Here is a 25,738-nt window from a genome sequence, read left to right on the forward strand (position 1 = left end):
TTTTCTACATGTTCTTGAATGCGATTTTATAAAGCTATGTTGTTCAAATTCCTCAATCTTATTTTACTTTTTGTTTGTATGTGTGAATATATGAAGCCATAAAAGGGCATTGCATCTCCTGGAACATGGGCTGCCCACTGTGAGTGCTGAAAACCAAACTTGAGCTCTCTAGAAGAGCAGCAAGTATTCTTTGCAACTCAGCTGTGTCTCCAGACCACCTTCTTTTATTATTTTTTATTCAATCTGTTAGATATTTTTCTTATCGTTTCTTCGCATGGCTGCTTGGATGGGTTCTTCTTATTTAGCGTTCTTTCTTCTGTAACACTTGTAATTAAGAATATCAGTTTTGGTCTAAGTGGCGCCTCACAAGTTGGACTTAGAATGAGCTGTCATCATTGAACAGAAATGATTCCTAGTCTCCATTGAGATTACTATGTGAGGAGTGTGGTAATTAAATTCCACACCTTTCTGGATTTTAATTGTTTTTAATTAATGATTTCCAGGTAATTCCACTGTAGCCAGGGCACTTAATCCCCATGATTTCAACCCTTTAAGATTTATTGAAACACTATTTTTATGACACCACATTAATTTAGATACTCTAGGTATACATGATAAGAGTGTATGTTCCCCAACTGTTGGAAACACTATATAAATATAAACCACATTTGCCTATTTTGAAAAATTTATTAATGTTACTATGTCAGTCCTCTGTAATTTCGCCAATATTGTGCTAGTTTGAATGTCTAATAATTAGACAGTTAACTTAACAATAAACCCTCTACAATCTGCATTTCTATTTATACTATATATACACATATCTACTAATCCCTTGTGTATTTAATAGTTAATTATGTGTAATGAAAAATAGCTGGGCCACTAGACATCATTTATTTTCTCTCTAGAACTGCTGTCCATAAAGGATTTCCTGGGTTTTTCTCAGATACATCAGGCTACTTACACTTTCTGTTTGGTTCACAAGTTTCTAGAAATACAGCTAAGCAATATGATTTAAGTTCTCGTGTCCCTGTATAATCCATTTCTTGAAGCCCTGACTATCAATATGACAGCAGTTGGAGATGAGAATTTTAGGTGGTAATTAGATTTAGATGAGAGTGGGAGGGTGGGGCACCCCTGATGTGGTTAAAGCCTTTATAACTAGCAGAAGATAAAGAGATGGTGCTCTTCCCATGTGCTTGCATCCAGAGAAGGCAACCAATAGAAAATCAGGAACAAAGCCCTCATGAGATAACAAATCTGCTCCTTTTTTTGGTCTTGTACTTCCAAATTTTAGGATTATGGGAAATCAATGTCTGCTGTTTGATCTACCTAATCTGTGTTGTTTTGTTATAGCATCCTAAATGGACCATAACTTTCCTAAATTAATATTTTCCCAAAACTAGATATGTGCTAAGCTTGGTACCTTTGACTTTAGGGTGGAACAAAGGCTTAAATAAAATTTGTCAAGGGATAGATTACCTATCTCTTGGCAAACAGACCCAATCTGCCCTGGTCTTCTCTGGAAATTGGTGACCTCCTTACCCAGCCTTCTGCCGCTTCATCATTTTCTCCTCAGAGTTACACTTGACACATTCATTCCACAACCTCAGGTGTTGGCTCCAGCTGTGCCTGAGAGAACATAACCTGAGGTACACCTACGTGAAATGTCCCTACTCACCACTGACAAAGGTGATAGATGAGCTCAAGAAACATGTCAGTGCTTAAGGACACTTGATGCTTATACAGAGAAAGAGGGTTCATCAGCATTCATATGAGGCAGCTCATGGATGGTGGTAATTACAGATACAGGGGATATGATGCCTTCTTCTGGTTTCTGTGGACACCTGCATTATGTGTACTAATCCACACATAGACATACGCACACGCAAAATTTAAAAACAAAAATAAAAGTTCAGGCATTCACTAAAAGAATTCAAGTTATATGCTGGTGACTATCCCCCCATGAATATATTTTAATTGAACAAATTTGAGCCTCTCTATCAGTTTGTGTGTGATCACATTTACACCTTGAATGTCTTCATCTTGTGAAAATTGAAAGCATCTCCTAAGCCAGGAACATCCTGTATCTCCTAGTTTGAAGGGACTTAGGAAGGCAATGTGCTTTAAGGAATTCCCCTCTCATTTTCTAAATCACCTATTTGTCACTCTAACTAAAAGATTTCAATTGTTAAATGAATGCTGTTTCTATTGTTATATAAATGCCTTGCCTATAAATTACATGAAAAAGTACATTGGGGCTGGGGAAATGGTTCTGTTCCTAGAGTGCTTATTCACAAGAGTGCAGACCTGAGTTAGGATCCTCAGAACCTAAGTAAAAATCCAGGTGCAGTAATAGCACACATCTATAATCCCAGAGCTGGAAGGCAGAGACCAGAGGCTATCTGGGTCTACTGACTGACCAGAATAGCCAAGTCTGTTAGCTCCAGATCCCAGTGAGAGACATTTTTCCAGAAAAATAAACTGGACAGTGATTGAGGCAAACATCTGACATTGACCTCTGACCACCACATCAGGTGCACACATGTGCACATACATGAACAAATGCACATATATACCCAAGCACACAAAGTGCACATTGTTTTAGAATACAAAGACCCTCAAATCCAATCTCATACTTTTATAGGAAAGGGGGAAAGAGAGAGCTGATGTCATCCCCAAGGCCATTCAAGATTTACTGCTGTAGTATAGTGTTCTGGATTCCCAAGCCAGGACTTTGTATCATCATAAATTACTTACGAAAGGCGACTTGACACATCTGCTTAGATGGAATTATGGGGTTGATTTAGAGCTGGAGATTGTGTGCTTCAGGGCAGACAAGGGCAGTGGGAGAAAAGACAAAGGGGGCACCAAGATGGGGAGAAGTGAGAATAGGGGTGAGCATGTCCTTACAAAAAGAGACTGGGAAGAGACAGCAACATTCGAATCACACAGGGAACCAAATGGTCACAAGACAGTCATCTCTGGTGTTCAATCAAATGAGCTAGTACAAAAATAGAAATATACGTATATTAAATATATATATTCAAATTATATATATATATGTATTCAATGATGAATAATGGATATGGACATATTTGAGATATAAAAGTTGTAAATCTTCACTCATTTTATTTCATCTTCTCAAGGCCAGTGTATAATATATAATCTATAAGTGACACATCACAGACCATAAAATTGATCTCAGAATCCATTCTCCAAACCTTTATCAAAGTGTTAATCTCTTAGTATGTCTTTCATTCATAAACCATTTTAATTTCTTCTTTTAAAAATAAACAAGCAACTATTTTAAATAAAGTCATCACATCACCCAAGCTGGTGGACTCTGACCAAAGATACACAGGAAAGAATGCTCTACATTTACTTCCATCTCATTTTAAAAAAATACAAACTATAACTATGACTCTCTGCCACTGCTTTATGATTAGTCTCCTAGAAAGGAGAAGACTTATGTGGATATCTGTGTTCCCTGAGATTATCTTGTGTACATCAATGCATATATTTGGTCTTGATAAGTTTGTTAAAATGGAACTAAATGATTGACTCCACTTTCAGATTGGTTAACATTACTCCAGCCTGTGTTTCTGAAATCCATTTGGCAATATTTTTATGCTAGGCCAATGCCATCTCACTAACACTGTGACACTGTTAACCCTATTCCTACATTAGGAAATTAAAGGACAAAGGCTAAATATCATTCCCATCTTTAAGTGAATAAGAGGTAGCAGTGATTTAAACCTGAGGAGAGTGAATTGATCTCAGAGTATCTAATAATAGTTGCTCTTTACCTAAAATTTTATTATCCTCAGGAGAAAGTTAAAAAGAGAGATGGAGAGTTGAAGGTGGAGAGTTGAAGCTCAAATGTCTGGGAAGCTTGTGTCCTTGGTAACTTATGACCCAAACATTCAGGGGTTCAGTTGGGTTCAAGTGCTTGCATCTCAGCATTATGAGCTGTAAGTCTGAATTTCATGGGAAGGAAATGGGAGAGGGAGGAGGGAAAGGGGAGGGGAAGAGAAAGAAGAAAGGTGAACGTGGATGTGGAAAGGTTGGAAAGAGAAGGAAAAGGGAAGAAATGATGGGAGGAGAGTGAAGGGCTCATACTGGAAGTAATTAGAGCACAGGGCAGAAAAATTAGACATAGCACTAAGATGTCATGTGGCAGAGCCTGTATCAGCCTGAAGATGTGAAATCCTTACAGCTCCAAACTCCTAAGCCTTTCTTGGCATGTTATATTGTGGGGTGATGGAGAAGTTGGTACATAATACAATACTACAATGTCTTTCGTTCTGCATCAAATTCCACAAGCTGCCTCAATAAAGCAAACTCAGCCACTGAAATTCTTGGGCTTAATCTCTGGCCACAAAATCTCAGGTACATTTGAGACTCACCATCTGCCCTGAGGCTCCCCTTCCCTTAGGCTTCAAATTATTCAACTGTGCATAATTCATTTCTCATTTATCAGCTGTCATCTAAGGCATCAACTATTAAAATATACTAATACCATTTTGGAATATATAATTATTATAAGGGATTTTATGTAGCATCTTTAACAACAAGAAGCACTGATTATTTGATAACATCGCAGGGACCTATCTTCTTAACCAATTATGTCCATCATGAATAACTTGACAACTGAATTTAAGGACCTTTACTTAAACATAGTAAGCTGTATTAAAATAAGCACAATGATGAGGGCAGAAAGAATGGCCAGAAAATTGTGCAATGGGTGTTAGAATAATCCATCTTGGAGTACACAGAGAATGAGAGTTGCCTCTGTCAATTCACCACACAAATAATTTTCCTACAGACAGATGTTTGATTTTAACAACAAATCCTACGGGAATGAGAAAACAAAATATTGCTTTAGATCAGAAGGACTTAGTTGTGGTAAGAAAATTGACAATGAACAAGCATAAATAAACATTTATCTTTTAATAAGAAGAAATTCTGACCTTACAAGCTAGATTACAGCAAATCCATGAAGCAATCTGCTACACTCAACACAGTTCATGTATTTACATCCCTATGCTTAAATATTTTATTTTTGCTATAAACTATCTCTTCCTTTGTTACTTGAGTTTGGCTATATTCACAAATTCTAATGGTTTCCAATGAACCCATTTCCAAGGTTTTTAAGGACATGAAAATAAAGGCTTGCATTTTACATTCTATCTAAGCATGAGAAATAACAGGACAATCCTATAAAATGTGTCTTCCTAATATTTTGTGTGAGGACGTTCATGGAGTGTCAAATGACACACTAGACCCTGTTAAGACTCTAGAGTGACAACCATGAAGTCAGAGTATGCTTAACTCTAACTGTTAATTAAAATTCAAATACCACTGTACTCTACTAATAGAAAGTTACACAGTAGTTACTAATGTTCTTGCTCCAAAGACACAATGGATGCCTGAAATCACTGATAATAGAAATATTTGTATATATTGTGGTCTTTTTCCTTATGCATACATGTATGTGATAAGTTTAGTTTATAAATTTTGAACAGGAGGAGAGTAACAATCATGACTTGTAACAAAATAAAACAGTGATAGCAATGTGTCTGTTGTATTAATATGATCTCTCTCTTCCATTCAAACTAACTCACGATAGTATACTATCCTTTTCTTGTTTGAAATGGGGTGATATTATGCTTACATGATGCAATGAAATGATGCAAATAATGTTGGCATTGACAAGCAATGATGTGAATGATGTAGGCATTGAGATGTGGTGGTAGGCTACTACAAACAGGTTACTTTATAACTAGGATAATTACTAAATTATTAATGAGCAAGTAACACATACAGTATGGATACAGTGGTCAAAGTTTCATTCATATTTCTGTGGATAATGATAGGAGATTTCACCTCATATCAAAATATAATATAACTTGAAACCTGGCCTATTTAATATTCTCTTACTATTGTTGAGTGAAAGGGCTGAAAGCAAATTAATAGGTTAGGAGAAAATATTAGACAAAATAGAGGCAGATTTGTCTGTATTATAATTCTAGTATTAGCAATGATTTATTTAGTTTCTATGTTACTTTACATTGACTCTTTTGCATTATATTCCTCAAAGTTATGAACTCTCTGTGGTATCTAGATAAAAACCATTCCTTGCCACTTTCTAGCAGCTGCACTCCTTGACATATTTTGGTTTGTGGCTACATTACTCTGATCTTAGCATCTGTCCCTGTGTGTCCTTGAAGGTTCTGTGTATCTTCAAATCCCACTCTCCTTATGAGGACACCAGCCAGAGGTTTTAGGCCCTATCTCAACTCAACCTGATTAAAAAAAAAAATCTCATCTTAGCTTCATTGCATCTCTTAAAACCCTATGACCAGATGAAGTAAAATCACATTCACAAGTATCAACACCAGACTACAGTGCATCCTTTTGGAGGAGACAATTCAGCCCCAGCTCTCCTGTCAGGGTTCTACTGATTTACTGGGCAAAATCTGTGGTATTTCTCACCCACAGATGGACAAAATGTGGGTTGTTTCTTGTTCCCTGCCTGGCCTTTCTTCACCAGTTCTTCTGATTCCTCCTCAGAAAAGATTTCTCTTGGTCTATCAAAGATCCTGGGATTTTTTTTTATCTGTTGGTTTCATCTACTTATACATGACCTGGTGGCTTGGCTGGACACCTCTCCCAACCTGAGCTAAATAGGAGTGGTTAAATAAAATGAGTAATATATACCCTTTAATAAATCACTCAAAATCTGACACTCCTTTATGAACACTTCATGTAATTAATAGGGGAAAAAAATCAAATCTAAATAAAAAAAGAAAAATGTAATCAAGTAGGTTGACAACCAGCAAGAGATAATTAAAATGATCCTGTTTTGTTTCTTAGTTTCATTAACATGCAAATGAGATTCATGAAGTTTGATATTGTGTTTCAGCAAGAGCCACAGAAACAAATTAAGAATGAAAATGAGTCCCACCGACGGAGATTCCTGTTGAGTATATAAATTAATGAAAACTATGATTGCATCCAATTAATAAAATATAATTCTGTGATTTATTGAGCCTCAAAAATAAAACAAAGCTTCACAGATAAATTAAATTTTGTTTCTTTTTTGGTGGACCCCATTCTGTGAATGCTTTGAAGGTTTAAAGGAAGGGCAGGAAATGTTAAACTCTCCTTTACCTTTAAAAGCACAAGGTAGAGACCTTGCCTTCAAATCAGTGTCATAGAAATGGCATCCTGCTAGGAAGGGCTTAGTATAGAGTCTAGAACGAATGTCTCCCAGAGTACAAAGGGGTTCAGTGCCTATGCAGTCAGAGATCTGTTATCACAAATGGGAATCTCTAATTACAAGGTACTTATAAGGAATAGAGAACCATGATCTGTTTCAAGGGCCTCTGTGTCTCTAGTTTGATACAAAGATCTATCTCAGTGTTCTCCTCCATCAATGCCTTCACTCTTATAAAAACACCAAAGTGCACATCTCAGATGATTGGAGAGTATAACCATGTCAAAAAGCTTTAAACCATGACAAAGAGTCATATAAACATCTCTACAGTCATTGGAACTGAGTTATGCATGATGTGTACCAGATGGCAAAACACACACACACACGCACACACAAACCACACATACACACAAATATGTCCAAAGTCCCATATACTCAAATTCAAGCATTAAGCAACAGTACCAAGAAGAGTAATAACAACAAAGAATAGATTTTTTCAGTATGATGGGAAAAGAGATAACACTTTCAAAAAAGCAAAGTATGTTTTTTGAAAACTTGAGTTGTTGGGAGTTTGTTTTTTCTATGTGTTGAAATAGCTTCCCATTTGTCAATGTGTCTCTCAAATGTTTGTGCTGATGTCTTTTACCTCCGTATATTAAAGAATTTAAGTCAGTGACAGTCATTTGCAAACAGTTGTTCGGCATGGTACTCTCTCATTTTTCCTGCAAGTGAATTATCTTTGTCTTCCCTTTCCCTGGATCATATGTATGCCATCTAGCCCAACCTATTTGAGAAATAATAAACAACCAGAACTGAGTATTCCTCAAGGGGTAGAAAAGCTTTATGAAGCTCTTGATCCTCAACAGCAGAGGAAACCATGTCAACCACATCGAGAATTAAGCAAACTGAGGGGTTACTATTTTTAAATATGTAATGTGCTTTAAAATTACTTCTTGCAAACTTCTTTAACTTGAAATAGGAAGCCAATTAAATTCCCATCATTCCTGTATCCATAATGATTGCAAATCACTGCAAAAATTTTTACTTTACAAGGTACATAAAAACCTTACCAGATTGAAGAAGAAACTAAATTCTTTGGATGCTAAAATAATGGCATAGGGTTTCAGGTAGGATGTATTTCTTTGCCTTTCTTGAATGGAGGCTGGGTGTCATAAACTTTTACATTATCACAATTGGCCTATTCAGGCATTTGCTTTTTTCCCACAGCATATCATTTGCCATGGTTTTATTAAGAAAATAGAAAATGAACATTCATCGTGAGCCAAAGGATTGGGAGGAGAGCAGACTTACCATCTCTTCGATTCAGCCTTGCGAATCCAGGACCATGACTGCTGGAGAGCTCAGAAGAACTGCTGAAGGATGCCGGAGGCAAGGCAGACACCAGGGGCTCATCACAGTCATCTGCCAAGAGGGAAAATGACAGCTCTCTTCAAATCAACCGACACCAAAAAAAAAAAAAAAAAAAAAAAAAAAACCCGACATCAAAACCAGGATCTAAGCCATGCACAATGGCCAGTGCCTGTAATCCTAGCTCTCAGCAAGAAGGTACAAGATGATCAGGAGTTCAAGGTCATTCTCAGATATACAGTGAGTTCAAAATCATCCTGGGCTGCATGAAACTCTGTCTCAAAATAAGTAAACAAATAGACCTAGATTCTTTAGAAATATGTCTGTCATGCACACAGTATGCTGCCTAAAGTCTGGAAAGCTCAGTAACCATAGAAAACAACCAATAGATGAGAGAAACAGAGAAAGAAGACATTATAGAAACTGTAAAATAAAATATGTTAAGATCAAAGGTTTGTTTTGAAAAGAATTTTTATCATGAACAGAAACGTGTCTAAATTTGGCTACATTAAAAGGAAGGAACTTTTTAGATTGGTGGTCATCCCAGAAACACGGGAGGCTGTTGCATAAAGATCTCAAGGTCAAAACCCAGCTGGGCTAGGAAGTGAACTAAAAAAAATAAAAATGTAGTCAAGATAGTAAGACCCCATTTCAAATTATTTACAAAAACAGAAAGGGGGCTGGACATTCAGAATGTGGTGGGGTGCTTGCCTAGCATGTGTAAGGCCCTAGGCTTAATCTCTAGCACCACAAAACAAAAAGAATCTATGGTTTCTAAGATACACTAAACAGTGAAGAAAAGGAATCACAAATGCCTAAAGTTCCTATAAAAGAAACAAATGAGACATCGATGATTCTATAAGCACATAAAAGTTTGTTGAAATACTTAGAATTTTGTAGAACTTATGAAAGAATATTTAAAGATAGAAGAAATATATGAAATTATGTATCTGGAAATATGGTATAAAAAGAGCATAGGCCAGGAAACAATCCTTAGCCTGAATATGAAAAACATTTTAAATGAACAAAAGAATAAAACATTTAGTTAGAAAACACACTAGAAAAGTGGTTTGAGGCTTGGCTGAGACCTTGCCACACAGAGACCATGCACGTTGATTGGAACAACAGAACTACAAGCAGATACTTCTTTAAGAGTGGTGAATGTACAAAAGAGGCCAAAGAACCTGGAACATGTGGGTCAGGAGAAGTCCCTCCATACTACTCATGAGAAAGCAACATGAACAACTACTTACAAAAACAACCTACATAAGCTTGTAAATTTGAACTTCAGCATGTCCCAGACTCCACTAATTCCATTAACAAGCAAGGGCTTCTGGGAATGGCTTACCCATGAAGAGCAACAGTCTCCAGAGGCCTTTTGAATACCACAAGAATATATACAAATGCCAGAAGTTTTCATTTCCCATCAAATGAACAAAGGTGGACACTACTGACTGAGCTGCAAATGCAAAGACTTCTGCGCCCAGAGGCACATGCATCACTCATAGCAACAGAGAACCATTCACAACCCACATGCAGTGTCGAAAAAACTAACAATGATGGAGTGCTCCACAGTAAAATGATATACAACAATGGAAAAGAACTACAGCAATACAAAAAGTTTAACTCATAGAAATATAATTTTAGTGGGGAAAATGAGTTATAATAGTAGTTTAGGAAATTTTAAAAAGCAAAGCTTAATAGCATGTATTGTAAGAATACATGAATTGTCATTCCAATTATTTTAAGAAAAGGAATGAAACTGTAAAACTTGAGGATTTGTTTGTACCTGTGGGGTACACTTGAGATGAGAAGAAAGCACCCAGGATGAAATCGATGAAATCGCCAAAGGTCAAAGTCTGGGTATTAATGGCAGCTTCCAAAGATTCTGTTTCATTCTAATACTTTAAAAATAAACAAGCATTGGCATATATGCATATACTTGTGTGGATCTTAGGATCTAATAAAGTAGAGACAAGTCTCCATTTATTTATCCTAAAGGTGTATCACATAGACTGCTTTCTGTGTGCAAAATCTGGGGGGTGGGGGAGGGGAGAGAGAGACATGTGTAAGAATGTTTTCATGCACATGGACGCCAAAGGTCAACTCAGATGTCACACTGGTCTGAGGGTTACTGATGAAGCCGGGCTGGTTGGCAGAGTCAACCTGTTTCTATGTCCCTGGTGCTGGGATTACAAGTGCTTGCCAGCACACCCAGCTTTTGTAGGCAAGTAAAGGGAACCAAACTCAGATCCTCAACTTTTTCAACATAATGTTTCAAACCCATCTATGTCTCCAGCCCCACATGTATTGCTTTTACTATTAAAAAGCAAATTACAAAGAATAATACAGGACTAATGTTTGCTTTGATAGTGATGCATGCTTAATTCACTCTGTATGAGCTTTAATGTGCTTTACTTTTTCGAATTAAGAAGCTATTCTCCCTTCTGCTTTAATGGGAAAGAAAGTTCATATCTAGTATTATTACATATCTTGGTCATTTAAAATCAGGGTTATTGTCTCAAGTGTTTTCTTTGTCAGTAATTTAAATTAATTAAAAAATTATCTGTTTTTTATTTAAATTTGAAACAAGCTTATTTTACATGTCCAAAAAAATTTATCTGGATTCACCTGAAATGTTACAGAGTTCTTTCTGCCTTAACATAGCTTGCCTTTGAATGACTTTCACAAGAATTTGCCCAATATAGCCATGTGTTTCTTGTGTTCTTTTGAGGTTTGTTGGTTGGTGGTTCTTTGGGGTTTTACTTAGTGTTAGCAATCAAAATAATGACCTCAAGCATACAAGGCCAGCATTCTACCAGCTGAACCACATTCCCAGCCCCTACTTAATTTCTTAAGATTATCTCATTGCCATGTAAAGCTCACTTTTTCCTCTTTTGTTCCTTAAATTCTCTAGCTGACTCTTAAGGAAGACAGATTCTTGCATGTCTATTGATTAGTTTAAGTGCTAACACCAGCCAATCTAGTTGTTAACTCAGGTATTAAGGGGTGTAGGCATTAAAAGACTTACAACCCAAGGATTGTTGGCAGGAGTGGGTGGTTGTACCCAATTAGATGAACAACAACCACCACAATGCTTTATTACAGTATGGGAGCTAAGGTGTGTGTGTACACACAGAAGTGAATTACATGTACATAGGGACAGTGTGTGTGTGTGTGTGTGTGTGTGTGTGTGTGTGTGTGTGTGTGTGCATGTGTTCATTAACACTGCCTGCTTTTTTGGGTCATTATCAGTATGCAGGTGTGTGGTGCAAAGGGCTGTTTAACTGCTTCTCAAATCAATTATGCAGATCAGAATCGATTCCATGAATGTGAAATTTGTCTCTGGTGCAGTCACTCTGGAAAGTATATATTTATTGCCCATTTGTTTTTGTCAACTGTAAATTGAGAATCCATATTGCTCTACGTTTGGTTTTTAAAGAACAGTATTGAAATAAGAGAAGGGGGCGTGTTCCTCATTTGTTGGGAGGACAGGCAACATGGGAACCTGATCATGAAAGGTATGAGTGGGGAGCTCTGAGGTGGGGTCAAGTTCCAGTTGTCCTTCACAAGGGTACAAATCCTTATATAAGCTGCTGTGAGTTTTAGTCTTTCTTCTCCAACTAACTATAACATAGTGCATACATTCCTGAGAACTTAAAACAATTTCACACATAGTAACTGGCCTCTGTTCTTCCCCATTGAGATATTAATAACTTATCCATTAAGTCTGTGATGTACAAATCTTGGTTCACTTTCTTATCTTACTGTAGTAGAATGGTGATATTTACAAATCAAGTTGGATTAGGAAGTCAAGTATATAAGGATGTCATTATTATAAAGACCAATTTGTTCAGTTTTTGCTGTCTGGATGTTATAGAGCACTATGGCAGCATCAGAAAACCATGTCTTGAGAAGTTGTTCTCTCAAGTTTAGGGTTTTCCATGCTATTGTTTATTATACATTTGATATTCAAGAGTTTTGAGCATAAGAGAGAAAGACCTTAGGCAGCAGTAATGAGTTTGAGGTGACTAAATGGACATTTCCCTGTGAATATTAATTGAATGGAATTGTAGATTACAGATAGGTCTCCTATGAGTTTAATTCCCAGGCATCTGGTTTTTTAAGATTGCAGGAGAAAACAAGTGTTCTGGACTGATGGTACTAAGGGACAACATTCCAGCTCAAAGATTCTCAACCAGAGTAGACTGCAGCCCTGGGTAACCCCTGGCAAAACCTGTTAACACATTGAGCAATGGCTATTTTAGGCAGGTTACTCTTGGCAACTACAGATCATGGACAGAAATTGTGTTCTTCACACTGTATAATACACAGGGCATCACTCTACAACATTTTTCTTCCCAAATCCCAATGGTGTTGAAGCCAGAAAACAGCATTCCAGATTTAAAACCCAGCCTTCTGCCAGAGCAGTCTCTCAGCTGGGAATCTCCAGCTTCCTCTCATATTTCAGTGGGGATAAAATTCTAATTTGCAGCTTTTTGCTTTTGAATAAAGATCATTCAGGATACATTGGCATACATGCACTGAAGTCAGGGGGTGTGCAATACTGACAGAGTATTTTAGCTTAACACAAAATTATGGGATTTTTTTTATTAAGTACTACATTGGATCATAACAGCACCCTGGTCTCTTCACCACCAGTTATGTTGTTGGTATAAATAAAAGTAAATAGGTGAAAATAGGTAGACATGGAGGGGAGGGAGCATTGACTAGTGGAATATAATAATATAGTGGCCAAACATTTTAGGGAAGATTACTGAATTCAAAATGGTAGCAGAGCATGTTGGAATATTATTAGATATTTCTATTAGAACAAGAAATTCTCATTATTGGGCCTTTCCAAAATTATAACATATTATTTGGCATTTTTAAAAAATCATATGGGGATTTCTGTTCTTACCTAGATATCAGTTGAAAAGTAGTAAAATTGTGGATTTTAGTCTTTTTTTGTTTAAAACAGTGGTTCTCAACCTATGGCTAATGACCCTTTTGAATGTCAAATGACCCTTTCACAGGGGTCACCTAAGAATGTTAGAAAACACAGATATTTAGATTATGATTCATACCAATAGCAAAATTACACTCATGAAATATCAACAAAATTAATTTTATGGTTGGGGGGGTCATTATAACATGAGGAACTGTATTAAAGGGTCACAGCATTAGAAAGGTTAAGAACCAGGTGTTTAAAATAACAAATCTCTACATTGATTGATTAAATTTAGATAATTAATGAATTATGTTAGAAAATGCATAATGGGAAAGATAGTTTTCTAACTTATGTTGAGATATTTTCAAATACACACAGAGTAAGTATGGGTATGTGTGCATGCGTGCGTGCGTGCGTGCGTGCGTGCGTGTGTGTGTGTGTGTGTGTGTGTGTGTGTGTGTGTGTGTACATGTAGGGGCACAGAGAGAGAGAAATACTTTGGCTTTCTGATCAATAGTTCAAGAAAGTCGGCATTTATTCCTTCCATGGGAGAAAAACTTACCCTTGTCATTAAAAAGACGATGATAAATTAGATCTCTCACAAGGTGTGTGTATGAGAACATTCAATAGTCTCTCACAAACGAAAGTGCAAGCTGTATTGAAAGTATTTTAATACAGCTCGATAGAAAGTAATTCCCTTTTATTTTGCAAAAGGCTTTAATGTATAATTCTCATAAGTAAGTAAAAGCTGTTCAGTTTTTAATAAAAGTAATTCAATTTTCTTAAGCTGCTTGCAATATTACCTATACCAAGACAATAAGTGTATTAAGGTTGCTTGCATTCTCAGGGTTCTTCATCTCTTACCTTGTTTGGTCCTGATGAATGCCCTATACTGTCCTATTAGATGCTGGGGTGATTTTGTCCTGAAAAATATCCTACCAAAAACTATTAGCTACTGGGACAATTGAGAGAAAATAAGGCACACTAGTTGAATAAAGCTCCCAAGGATCATGAGGAATGAATAGATTTACAGTATCATATCTCCTATTTGGGACAAACATGCTGTTTAAAAGAGAATTGGTCATCCAAAATATACAATATAGAAAGTCAGGTCTGATTTGCAAGAATATGCAGCTTAACTGCTGCTGAATTACCACCTGCCCTGGTATTCCAGAAACCTGCCAAAATCATTTGCATCCCTGCTAATTAATCATACAGCCCACAAGAAGGCTATGCATTGGAGAAGGCTAGGCATGGGAGCAGGGGGGGCGCAGAGGGGGCACAGGAAGATGATTATCTTAAAAGTTCCCTTATACTAGAGGCAGAAATGGCTCATTTTATAGGGAGCTTTGAAAACATCAGCATTTCATTCCTTTGAGGAAATGGATTTCACCAACCTGAACCAAACATATCATTGAGAGTTTTAGGATTAAGGAATAGCCTCTTCCTCAAGAAATCCATATCTTTGAAAAAAATGTATTTCCATCTATGTTATTGAAAGCTCATCTACTTGGAATTGGAAACAATGAACTAAATTAAAAGGTAAAGTATATGATTATGTTGATGTATACTATCAAAAAATACTCCGAGCAAGGCAAGATTTCATCCACACAATAACATTGTCTTATCACCATAAACCCTAGTTGTTATTTTCATAGGTTTAGAGAGTCTTGTCTTCTGACTTGGCCTGACATGTGGCCTGCAATCCTTACCTGGTGTGTCTCTGATGTCTTCCCAGTGAGAAACTGGATGTTGGAGGGGCAAAGGCCAGCCCACAGGGAGAAACAGAAGCTTCAGCAACCAGCTCCAGAAGACACTATTAACTCCTCTAGGGAGTGCCTGCAAATAACCAGGTCTTGACCGATAAAAGACAAATTCCCTAAAGTTTATGTCTACTTCCACTTTAAGAGCAGCTACCAACCAAATCAAACATGTGTTCCCAATCAATGACTGAGGATACCCTGCTTCTGCTTAGCCTGATCACAACCTTCCCATGCCCACGGCCTCTATTTGGGGTACACTGGAGCACTCCCTGACTCCTAACACTGTAGGGCTTCACTCTCTTTTGCCTGCCTTTAAGCACCTGCCAAGTCCCAGTGATAGTGACAGCAGCTAACTCCTCTGCTGCAGCAAAGAGTGAATAAATAGCCTCGACTTGGTCTCATTTGGATGGTCTGCATTCATTTCCACTTCAGTCTCTCCTCAGCTCTCCCATCTCACCTTCCCAGCTAGAGTAATCTATGTGTCTGTGAGGCACACTAAGGAAACCCCACCTAAGTCTGCCTTGAGGACACATGTAATAGCTGGGTGTGTTTAGTATGTTTGAAAAGTGATCAATTCCAGATTTTATGTATATATACTTTTCTATGAATATGTACATATATACATATCTGTTGTGAATTGGCTCCAGGTAGTCTTATCTGCAGTGGGTACCTTCAGGAGTTTATCTAAGCTACATGAAGGGAGGATTTCAAACCTCCACTCTCTATGCCTCACAACCAGGACCAGGCTACTTCAATAGCCACTAAAATTGACGTGCAAATGAATCCCTATCCATTGGAGTGTTTCGTTGCTTTTACACATGTCTTTATGTTTTATGCTGGTGTTTCATGAGTCTGTTTTAGGACTGAAGAAATAGCTATGGCATCACACACCCACCCCTTTGTCCCTATAAAGCCAAGTGAGCTGGGTACACAGAGGCAGATATTTTCCAGTAACATGATGATGGTGGGTCGTGGGGAGGGGTAAAAGTTTTAAAGAACACAAAATGGCTTGTGGGCTCCAGTAAGAGAAAAAAAAAGTGGATGAAGGGAGAGATGACACCATGGTTAAGAGCAGACAGTACTTTTGCGTCGGACCCTTATTCAGTTCCCAGCAGTTATGCTGGGTGGCTTACAACCACCTATAACTCCAGCTCCAGGGAACCCAGTGCTTCTGGCCTCAGAGGGCATCTGCACTCATGTACACATACCCACACACAGATAAAAAGAATACACACAATTCTAAATAAAAATAAATAGATAAAAGGTGACATGTTTAGAAAAGGAAAAAGAGTTGGGGAAACAAAGATGCTAATGGCGGTAAATAAAATCTGACCTCTTGCTCTTTGGGTAGCAGAGCGGGCTCTACTCTGGCTTATCTCATCCCCTCTTCATCACCTAAAATAACTTCTCAGCAAAACTAAGCACTAGTTAGGGAGTTGACTACACATTCCTTAGCTTCTCTGAGTATTAATTTGACTTTGATGTGAAAATTAACATTCACTTGAGGATAGTGGTTTTAGATATATTAAATGGGATAAACATGAGCTTCTAACTGTCAGTCAGTGGCTTAAATTAAAAAAAAAGCATATTGCTGCAATTTAAAACAAGTAAATATTTATCAGTGTGTTTGCACAAGCCTAGCTAAAGACAGGCATGCTTCCCAAACAATCTGTGTAGGCAGCAATCCATAAGTCCCTATACATTTGCTCCCACAGAAGGATGGGCAAGCGGTATTCATGGCTGCTAATGTCTGTGGTATTAATGGGGTAAGTGTACACATGGAGGTAAACACTGGCTTATGTGCTCCAAGTTACAGCCTTACTTTAAAGAGCTTTCCCAATTAATCTTCACAAATTAATGGATTAATGGGAAGGCAGTTAACTTTTAACGACAGCACAGCCAGAGGCTGATTGATTTTGGAGTTTTAATAGCAACTATTTAAATGCTAGATATTAGGACAAAGAGACCCACAATCCACCCCAGAAAAGCAACCAAAGGTGAAGGGGTGAAAGAAGTAATTGTTTTAAAGTGAACATCGGCACTCTAGGAGTATCTATGACCATTACAGACTTAAATCGACAGATAACTTGACCACATTTAGCACTGTCTCATGCTCAATAACAGGAGTATTATAAGATTGTGGAGTAAGCTTTTCAGTAGTTTATTGCATATGGATTTATTGTATAAGATAGATACTCAACCTGGGAGTTAGGGATGGTGTGGGCAAGCAAGATTCTAGGAAGTAGACTGGGGAGGTTTTACAAGAGCCCACTTCTGCATGCACAGCTACAGGGGGGCAATGACTGCTGAGAGAGCCCGGGGATGAGACTCTCATGGTTGTCCAATCCCAAGTGATCAGCCCTGAACATACGCACAATGAGCAAAACTAAATGGACTCAATAAGTTGCACATACATATGTATGTAACAATAATAATTTGGAGGGGGTTGAAAATGACATAGATGAAGTCACAGATGAAGTTCTCAAAAATGCATTTAAAAGTTTTTAATTTAAAGAAAAAAAGATACCCAGAAGAATTAGTGGATCAGAGTTCAGTATATTTAAAAACATATTTAGATATATTTTAAATATATAGCATAGTTAAATATATTTTGCACTTAGACATTTTTAAATACATAATATAGTTAATTAAATATATTTTATATTTAGATATGGCTTAATATATATGATATGCTGAAACATGTTGCACTTTACCTCAAAAAAAAAAACTGAACACATTCACTCATTCTTTTTTTTTTTTATTCACTCATTTTTCATTCCATCACAAACACCTCACTCCATTTGCTTATTAGGTAGGTAAGAAAGGTTGGAAGATATGTATTGTTGGTTGATGTATGACTGATAGTTGACACAGGTTAACATTCCCCTGGGTCTCCACTTAATGTCAAAGAATTATCATTCCTCTCTACTGTTTTTAGAACCATAAATTAATTATAATGTTTTATTTACTTTTGGTCAAACTTATTTGTTTTAAATGCTTTTTTTTCTTTGTTTCATGCTCACTTTTGCTTTGTTTATGGTTTGTTTTTGTTTGTTTTTTAATTAAATGAAGTATGCTTGCTTGTGCTGTTAATTTTGAGTGTGTATACCTTTCATAATAAAAATTTGTCTTTAATTCTGTGTGTGTGTGTGTGTGTGTGTGTGTGTGTGTGTGTGTGTGTGTTTACATGTGTTCATGGGTAGAACTGCACCTATGCACATTTGTGTATGGAGGCCAGAAGCCAACCTCATGTATGGCTGAGATTGATTTTTGAGACAAGTTTTCTCAAGTGACCTGGTCTCATCAATTAGGCCAGACTAGATCAGAGATATGATTGTCTCTGCCTCTCTGGCACTGGGATTAAAAGCATGCACCACCATCCTCTGGTTCTCTTTCCCACATTATCTGAAAATACTTAGATCCTCATGCTTGTGTTGCAAGCACTTAACTTACTCAGTCATCTTCCTGAGCTCCCTGTTGATCTCTTGGTTAAGTGGTGCATTTAACAGAAATGACGAGAAACACTGGTAGTTGATAAATGTGGGCTTTAGATGCAGAGAAGCCTTAAATGCTTGTTCAGGCACTGCCCAGAGTCTAATCTGTACTACTCCAACCTGACATACATCTGCCCATAATGCACATGAAAGCATACCTCACAGAAGAGCTTGATAGCTTCATGAGATGAAATTCCTAAGATATAGAAAGTACAGAGCAGGATACTCAAAATAACGCATCTCTTTTCTTCTATTTCCATCTCTAGTGATAGAATATTAATATGCTTGTCTGGAATGCACCACCTTAGAAATTAGTGTGATAAATGGATTTAGCACATTTGCAAAAACAAAATATTCATAGCAGGTAGCAAAGGAATCATTGGAGGTATGAGGAGAGAGTATTGACGTCTTCCCTCCAACATCTCACATCCAAATCTTCTGACCTGAAGATGACATTCAGACATTTTAATTTCTCTTATGGTATTTTGGCTCCTGTAACCATTCCAACTAGATATTCTTCACCTTCAGTTGGGGATCTACTTAATTGAGTGCCCTTAGGTTTTATTTGTTTACTTCTTTGCTTAGAGATCAATAGATCAAGAAGAATTTGGTGAAACTGTGGGGCCCACTAACTGTGTTCACTGGGGAGTGATCATTGAGGGAAGACGGATCCTTATAAATATAGTGATTAATTGCTTTTCATAGCACCATCCTCCATGCAGAACAATGGCCATCTTCACAGAACCAGTTCTGTCTACTCATCCAAGAACATCACAGCTGGGCTTGTGAACCATTGGCATTCCTTCACAGAAGGAAGTAGCCAGGAGGATCATTGACCCCCTCACCTAGGTATCTTGTTTCTCCTCCTAGCCAGTTATAGGCAATTTTACCACCATTGTACAAAGTCTTTGGGTCTGAACTCTTAAAGGGGGGTTAGACTATATAGTTTGGGGTTGGGGTGAGGGTTCTATTTATAGGATAAGGACTTTCAAGTTAGGTTGCTTTGGGCTTAATCATGTTCTTGACAACAACTTCTTATCCATAAGCCTAGTAAACTTATCAGTTCCTCAGCAGGAACCTTGGTGCAACTGAGCTTTGTTTTTTCATTGTGACCTTAGAAGAAGGGAAGATGTAAGAAGTTTCCTAGTCCCTTCCAGGGAGAAATTCTCAGAACAGTGCTTCAAAATTCTATAAGCCCATAAGAAAAATTGTGGGTCTTGCCTGACATCTACCATTAATTCCCTACTGCTAAGTCCTGTAAATGCCATTCAATACCCAGATCTACCCTAGTCCATAGTCTTAACTAAATGCTCAACTAAGCCTTAGACACAAAAGTCTTAAATACCTGATTTAAAAATAAATGACTAATCACTCATCTTGGAAGAACACAAGGTAAGAAACACAAAGAAAGTTCAGGAAGGGAATCAATTAAAAAACAAAACCCAGTCCATTAGAAAACATAGAAATAACAAAATAATTAAACAAATCTAAGATCTGGTTCATTCTGGGGAACACAATCAATCATTTTTCAAAAACGTTAGTCACAGAGGGAAAGAAGTACTATGTAAAATACAAACCAAATAGGAATTCATTATCTTTCTTCCCTTTCTTCTTTGCACTAAGATCACATTGAATTTTCCTGAGTAAATTTCTATAGGCAATTGCTTGTTTTTCAGAGCCCAAAGACAGAAGAGAGGACAGAAGAAATGACTGTACTATTTATTTACCATTTGTTCCCTAACAAACTGTTGTACATTTTTGTGTCTAAAACTGACATCTTTTTATCCTGCAGTCCTGCATGTCAGAAATCCACAGTCAGCTCAACTGGGACGGAATCAAAATGTCTGGAGGGCAACATTGCTGCTGGAGACTCCAGAGAATAGTACCCTTCCTTTCCCAGCAACCAAACACAACCTGCAATGCTGGGCACACGCCCTGATCTTGACCTTGGTATCTACCACCAAGCTCTCTCTAATTCTCCTACCACTCTCTTTCACTTCTAAGGATTCTTGTGGTGACATGAAGCCAACATGGACAACCCAAGAAAACCCATCCCAAGTCTTTTGTTTAGCTACAATGTGAAAAATCCCTTCAACCATGTATAGTAACATAACCATAGAGCAAAGAAAAGCCACAGGGAAGAGCACATGCACTTAAGTCCAGCACTTGGATGACTGAGCTGGGAGAATCAGGAGTTTGAGGACAGCCTGGATCATATAAGGAACATAGTTAGTGCTCCGTGTTTAATCAGTAGTGTCCACATTTATAATTTCGACTTTCAAAGTCTGCTAATTCAAGAATTTCCAGAGTTGAAACTACTTTAAAAGTTTTTAAGATTTTTGTGGGAATGGTATGTTGTGTGTGTGCCCGCTCCTATGCCTAAATACCTATATGTGTGCATGGGTGAATGCACAAGCAGATACCTATGGAGGCCAGAAGAAGTTATCAGATCCTCTGGAGCTAGAGCTACAGGTGGCTGTTAGCTGCCTGATGTGGGTTCTGGGAACCAACCTAAGGTTCTCTAAAGAGCAGTATATGCTTTTAGACACTGAGCTATTTCTCTAGCCAAAATCTAAATAAAATTTGGCTCTGTGTCTCTTACAAAACACAGGAACAGTTCCCTGACAAGAAGAGAGAAAGAAAGTAGCATTCAAGCATTAATCATTCCTAAGCAAATTCCTAATCATTTGCTTCCCTCTAAGCAAAGAGGATTTTACATAATCATTAACTTAAAAATAAAATTATCCTCATAATGCATGGTTCACCTATGAGGGAATAGTTTTAATGTTCTAAAGGGCCATATGTTTTCTTCCTACCTCTTGAGTTTTAGTGTTGCTTTTGCTTACTACAGAAAAAAATGGAAATTAAAACTACATGTGACCCAAAAATCAAGAAGTTTTTGTTCATAGGGAAAGTGGAAAGAGGCTGAGAGAACATGAATATCCGTAGATACTCAGTGATGCACTTAGACTGCTGTCACTCATGCTGTGCTGACTACACCCTATGTGAAGTAACACTAACCCTGCACCACTATATACATGCTATTTACATTAACCAATATTTTCTACCTGAAATTGCCATGTTTTAAACTCTAATTCCTGGAGGGAAAATTGGGTAAGCCTCAATTCACTTTTTATTCTAATCATATTAGATGGCATTTTGACATCAAAGAAGAAATACTCCATCTTATTACCAAATCATTTTGAGAGTTGTTATTTGTGCCACCAGCTACTACTACACACTTAAAAATGAAGGCTGAAATGATTCAAAGTGATAAGGAATTTTTCTGAAGACAGGTGGATTTTAGTAGGGGAGTCCACCAAGCTATTTTAATAAACAGCTATTTCTTACTGAGGGAGAAAAATCAAGCCAACTAGAAACAATACGCTTCTCTGAACAATAACATATGAGATTAAATAGAAGCTGTTTCCATTTCATTGGTGAAGATTATTGTGTTTGATTTCATAATCAAGCAAAGGATGAGCTTGGCTGGCCTTGGAGGTTGCTTTCCACTGTGTTGGCAGCTTAACTAAAAGCTGACTGAGCAGGTGTGAATTAGCTTCATGACAGATCTGACTGGGTTCCATAAACACCGCCTTTCTCATAAGCCCAGCCCCTGACCAGGGAACCACTGGATGAAACACAAGTAGTCCAAACACCTGATCCATGTAAAAAGAGGTGGTTCTGTTGCCTGGGCTCCTTTTCCTTTAGGAGGACAACTGATTCTGTAAACCTGTCTTTAGGCAAGACTTCTAAGCTGATACTCCAGATTCTAAGCCATGTGGTAAATATCTTACATGTTCTGTTCCAGTTGAGTACAGGCAGAACCTTTAAATGTGACCTGCAGACACTGATGTGTTTACATTCTATTACCCAACAAACGGGGTTTTGGATATAGAATTAAATTGGTTAAAATCCTGAGCTTAGGGTACAGGCCAGCTGGTGGAGTGCTTGCCTAGCATTTATGAAGTCCTGAGTACCATTGACCCCCAGTATATCATAAACTGGGTGCATCCTTGCATCTCTAACACATGGGAAGCAGAGGCAAGAGGATCAGGAAGGAGTTCAAGGTCATTCTCGACTACATAGCAAGTATATAAATGTAAGACCAGCCTGGACTTAGTAAGATTGTCTCTCACTGCTACCACCACTACCACCCAGAAATTTATTTTATTTGATTTTCAAGTACTGAAAGGTGAGATCATCCTGCCCTTCGAAAAGCCTAAAGAACAGAGACACAAAAAAATCAGAGATGAGAAGTGTGAGGGAAATTTTGCCTACTGTTCTTCAAGATGTAAATTGCTATGTGATTGGCTAGTGCCAATTGGTAAGATATAGTAATTTCCCCTATAGGACCCTAGGTTTCAGTTGGAAACACGTAAGAAAACATGAACCTCACTACCAGGAATTGAATCCTGCTAAAAGCTTGTAACCTAGAGAGTATCCTTAATGTTGCTAGGTCCTTCATCTCTTTTTCAAACTGTTGTGTCCTTCCCAACATTCTGGTGACATCCCTTCATAATTAGACACATTTTGACAATCCATTTGCTTCTAGATCTTTCCATGTATGAGTTCAGATACACTTTGAAAACAGTTTGTTAATTGTTAATGCTGTCTTAGATATATGTTCTAAGTCATGAATTTTAAGATCATGAGTTAGTTAAAAATAAGAAATATGTTTCACCAGCCATTTTTTTGCATATCTAACATGATCTACTTTTTTTTCAAACACACCTACAAATCCTTTTAAATTTGTCATTTAAAATTTAAAGCACTTAGTTTAAAATCATTAGCTTAATAATTCTGGAAGCTCTCAATATTACATAGGAAAAGTGATATTCATATATACCCCATATGGTTCTTTAAGACGCCCTGTTTAGAAAAAGATAATTGTCTTAGCTAAGCAGGGTGGCACATGTTTGTAATCCCAGCACTCAGGAGGTTGAAGAGAGAAAATCTTGAGTTCAAACATAGACTGTGCAAAATAAAACAAACTGAAATAAAATAATTCTAATCAAAAAGATAAAACTCAAGTTTCTCCTTTTGGTCCCATTTTTACAGAAATCTCCTACTGAGGCTTCATTAGAATTAGAAATTTGATTTGTATAGTTTTAAAATTTAAGTTCTAAATGTAAGCATTAGAAAGTATATTAAAATAATATAGCTTTTATTATGTTTTCATGTCTATCATTTCCATTTTTATTTTATTTCCCACCAAATTCTATTGACCTGATCAAGTATTTGTTTGCTCATTCACTCCATAGGCACTCTGTTATGAAAGTCATCCCCCCATTGACCTATGATTCAAATACCTCTCTGGCATGTGTCAAATGTTTAATATACTGCAAATTGACTTCATGCTAAGAAAGGAAGACATTCCTAGAATAACTTGACCCACACCAGTATACCAGTGAAATTTTAACTGGGGCTCTGTAGAGAAAGAGTGCTAAGAGAGAGATGATTAATCTGGATTATCAAGTTGACTGGACTGAGAGAGAACAAGATTAATGAAGTATATGTCTGGGTGTGAGAATAATCATGGATTTTGACATACTCAATGACTTAACCTATGAATGAATTAGAATCTTCAATAGACTATTTAGGATTAGGGGATCTGCGTAGTGGCATCTTGTTTCAACAATTGACTTTCTATAGTGGCCACATCCTAGGGGTGTGGCTTCAGGTGTGCAGACTTGACCCCTTATGAAGAAGAGGAGGGGTTGGCTCACTCTTTTCGGTGGTAGTCAGAACTCTGGAAGAGCAAAGACTGCATCTTCAGGAGCAGAAAGACTTTGGAGGTTATTTACCATTAATTGTGTAAGTGCTTCCATAATAAATACATGTTAGTCATTTACCTTAGGTCTTGTGAACTCATTTATACCTGCCTTCAGTCCCACCTTCAGAACTGTGGGAAATGGAGCCTGTTTAGAGGAAGTGGATAATGGGGAGCAAGCCTTTGAAGAACATATCTTGGACTCAGCTCCTTCCTATTGCTGTCTAGATTTCCTGGTCACCATGAGGTGAATAGCTGTTCCACCATGCCCTCCATCATGATGGTCTGCCTAATCTTGGATCCAAATCAATGGAACCAGCCAGCCATGGACAGACGTCTTTGAAACCATGAGCCTCAACAAGTCTTTCTTCCAATTAGACCCTTGAAGTATCCCTATGGGCATTAAAACTCTGCAGAATACACCATGGGCAAGCTTTATTTTGATGCTGTTTATGCTGCCAGCATCGCTTTCCCACTTCATTATCTGACTATTATTTTATTTCTTTAATGAATGGGTGTACATATGTGTGAATGTTCAAGTGTGTGCAGATACAAGTGTGTGTATGTGTATTAATATTAATTAAATAGCCAGAAGAGAATCTCAGGTGTCATCCCCAGGAATTCTGTCTATCTTCTAGGAATTAGTCTTTTACCGGCTTGGAACTTACCAATTAGGCTAGACTGGCTGGCCAGGACCATCTTTGTGCCTTCCCAGTAGTGGAACTACAAGCTTGTGCTTCAATGCCTGACATTTACCTTGGGTTCTGTGGATGGACTTCAGCTTCTCTGGTTTGCAAGAGAAGCATTTGCCAACTGAACTATTCTCCTAACCTCTGTGGCCAGAACTCAGAAAGAGTCATTGGAGCAAATATTTGAAGGCATTGTTTGCAGTGGGGCATGGTGGAGGAATGAACAAGGCACACCACATAATGGCAACGATTGAGCATGTTCTCTGAAGCAAGATTTCTTCAAATGTGCATCAATGAGATACCAGACATCACTATACAAAAGATGATTTTACTGTCTGAGCACAGGTTACCATCATCAATGAAATTAAGAAAGTCCATGTACAGAGGAACTGGTAGGTGCAGCCTTACCTTAGGATCTCTGCTGCCCCACCTCCCCATCTCTGACTGGCTGTTGGCATTAAGTGTCCCAACCAGATAGTGT

The 25,738-nt window shown here is 37.6% G+C and overlaps 1 protein-coding gene across 1 annotated transcript in view; it reads right to left on the reverse strand.

The window, feature by feature from the left end:
* Window positions 1–25,738, reverse strand: part of Cntnap4 (contactin associated protein family member 4) — a 274,098-nt gene that overhangs the window by 222,534 nt on the left and 25,826 nt on the right. The window contains exon 2 of the mRNA XM_051201516.1: window positions 8,531–8,641. Within this exon, the coding sequence (XP_051057473.1) occupies window positions 8,531–8,641 (111 nt within the window). The remainder of the gene's footprint in view (window positions 1–8,530; window positions 8,642–25,738) is intronic.

Source organism: Phodopus roborovskii, unplaced genomic scaffold (assembly GCF_943737965.1).
Source record: "Phodopus roborovskii unplaced genomic scaffold, PHOROB, whole genome shotgun sequence".
In the NCBI taxonomy this organism is placed as follows: Eukaryota; Metazoa; Chordata; class Mammalia; order Rodentia; family Cricetidae; genus Phodopus; species Phodopus roborovskii.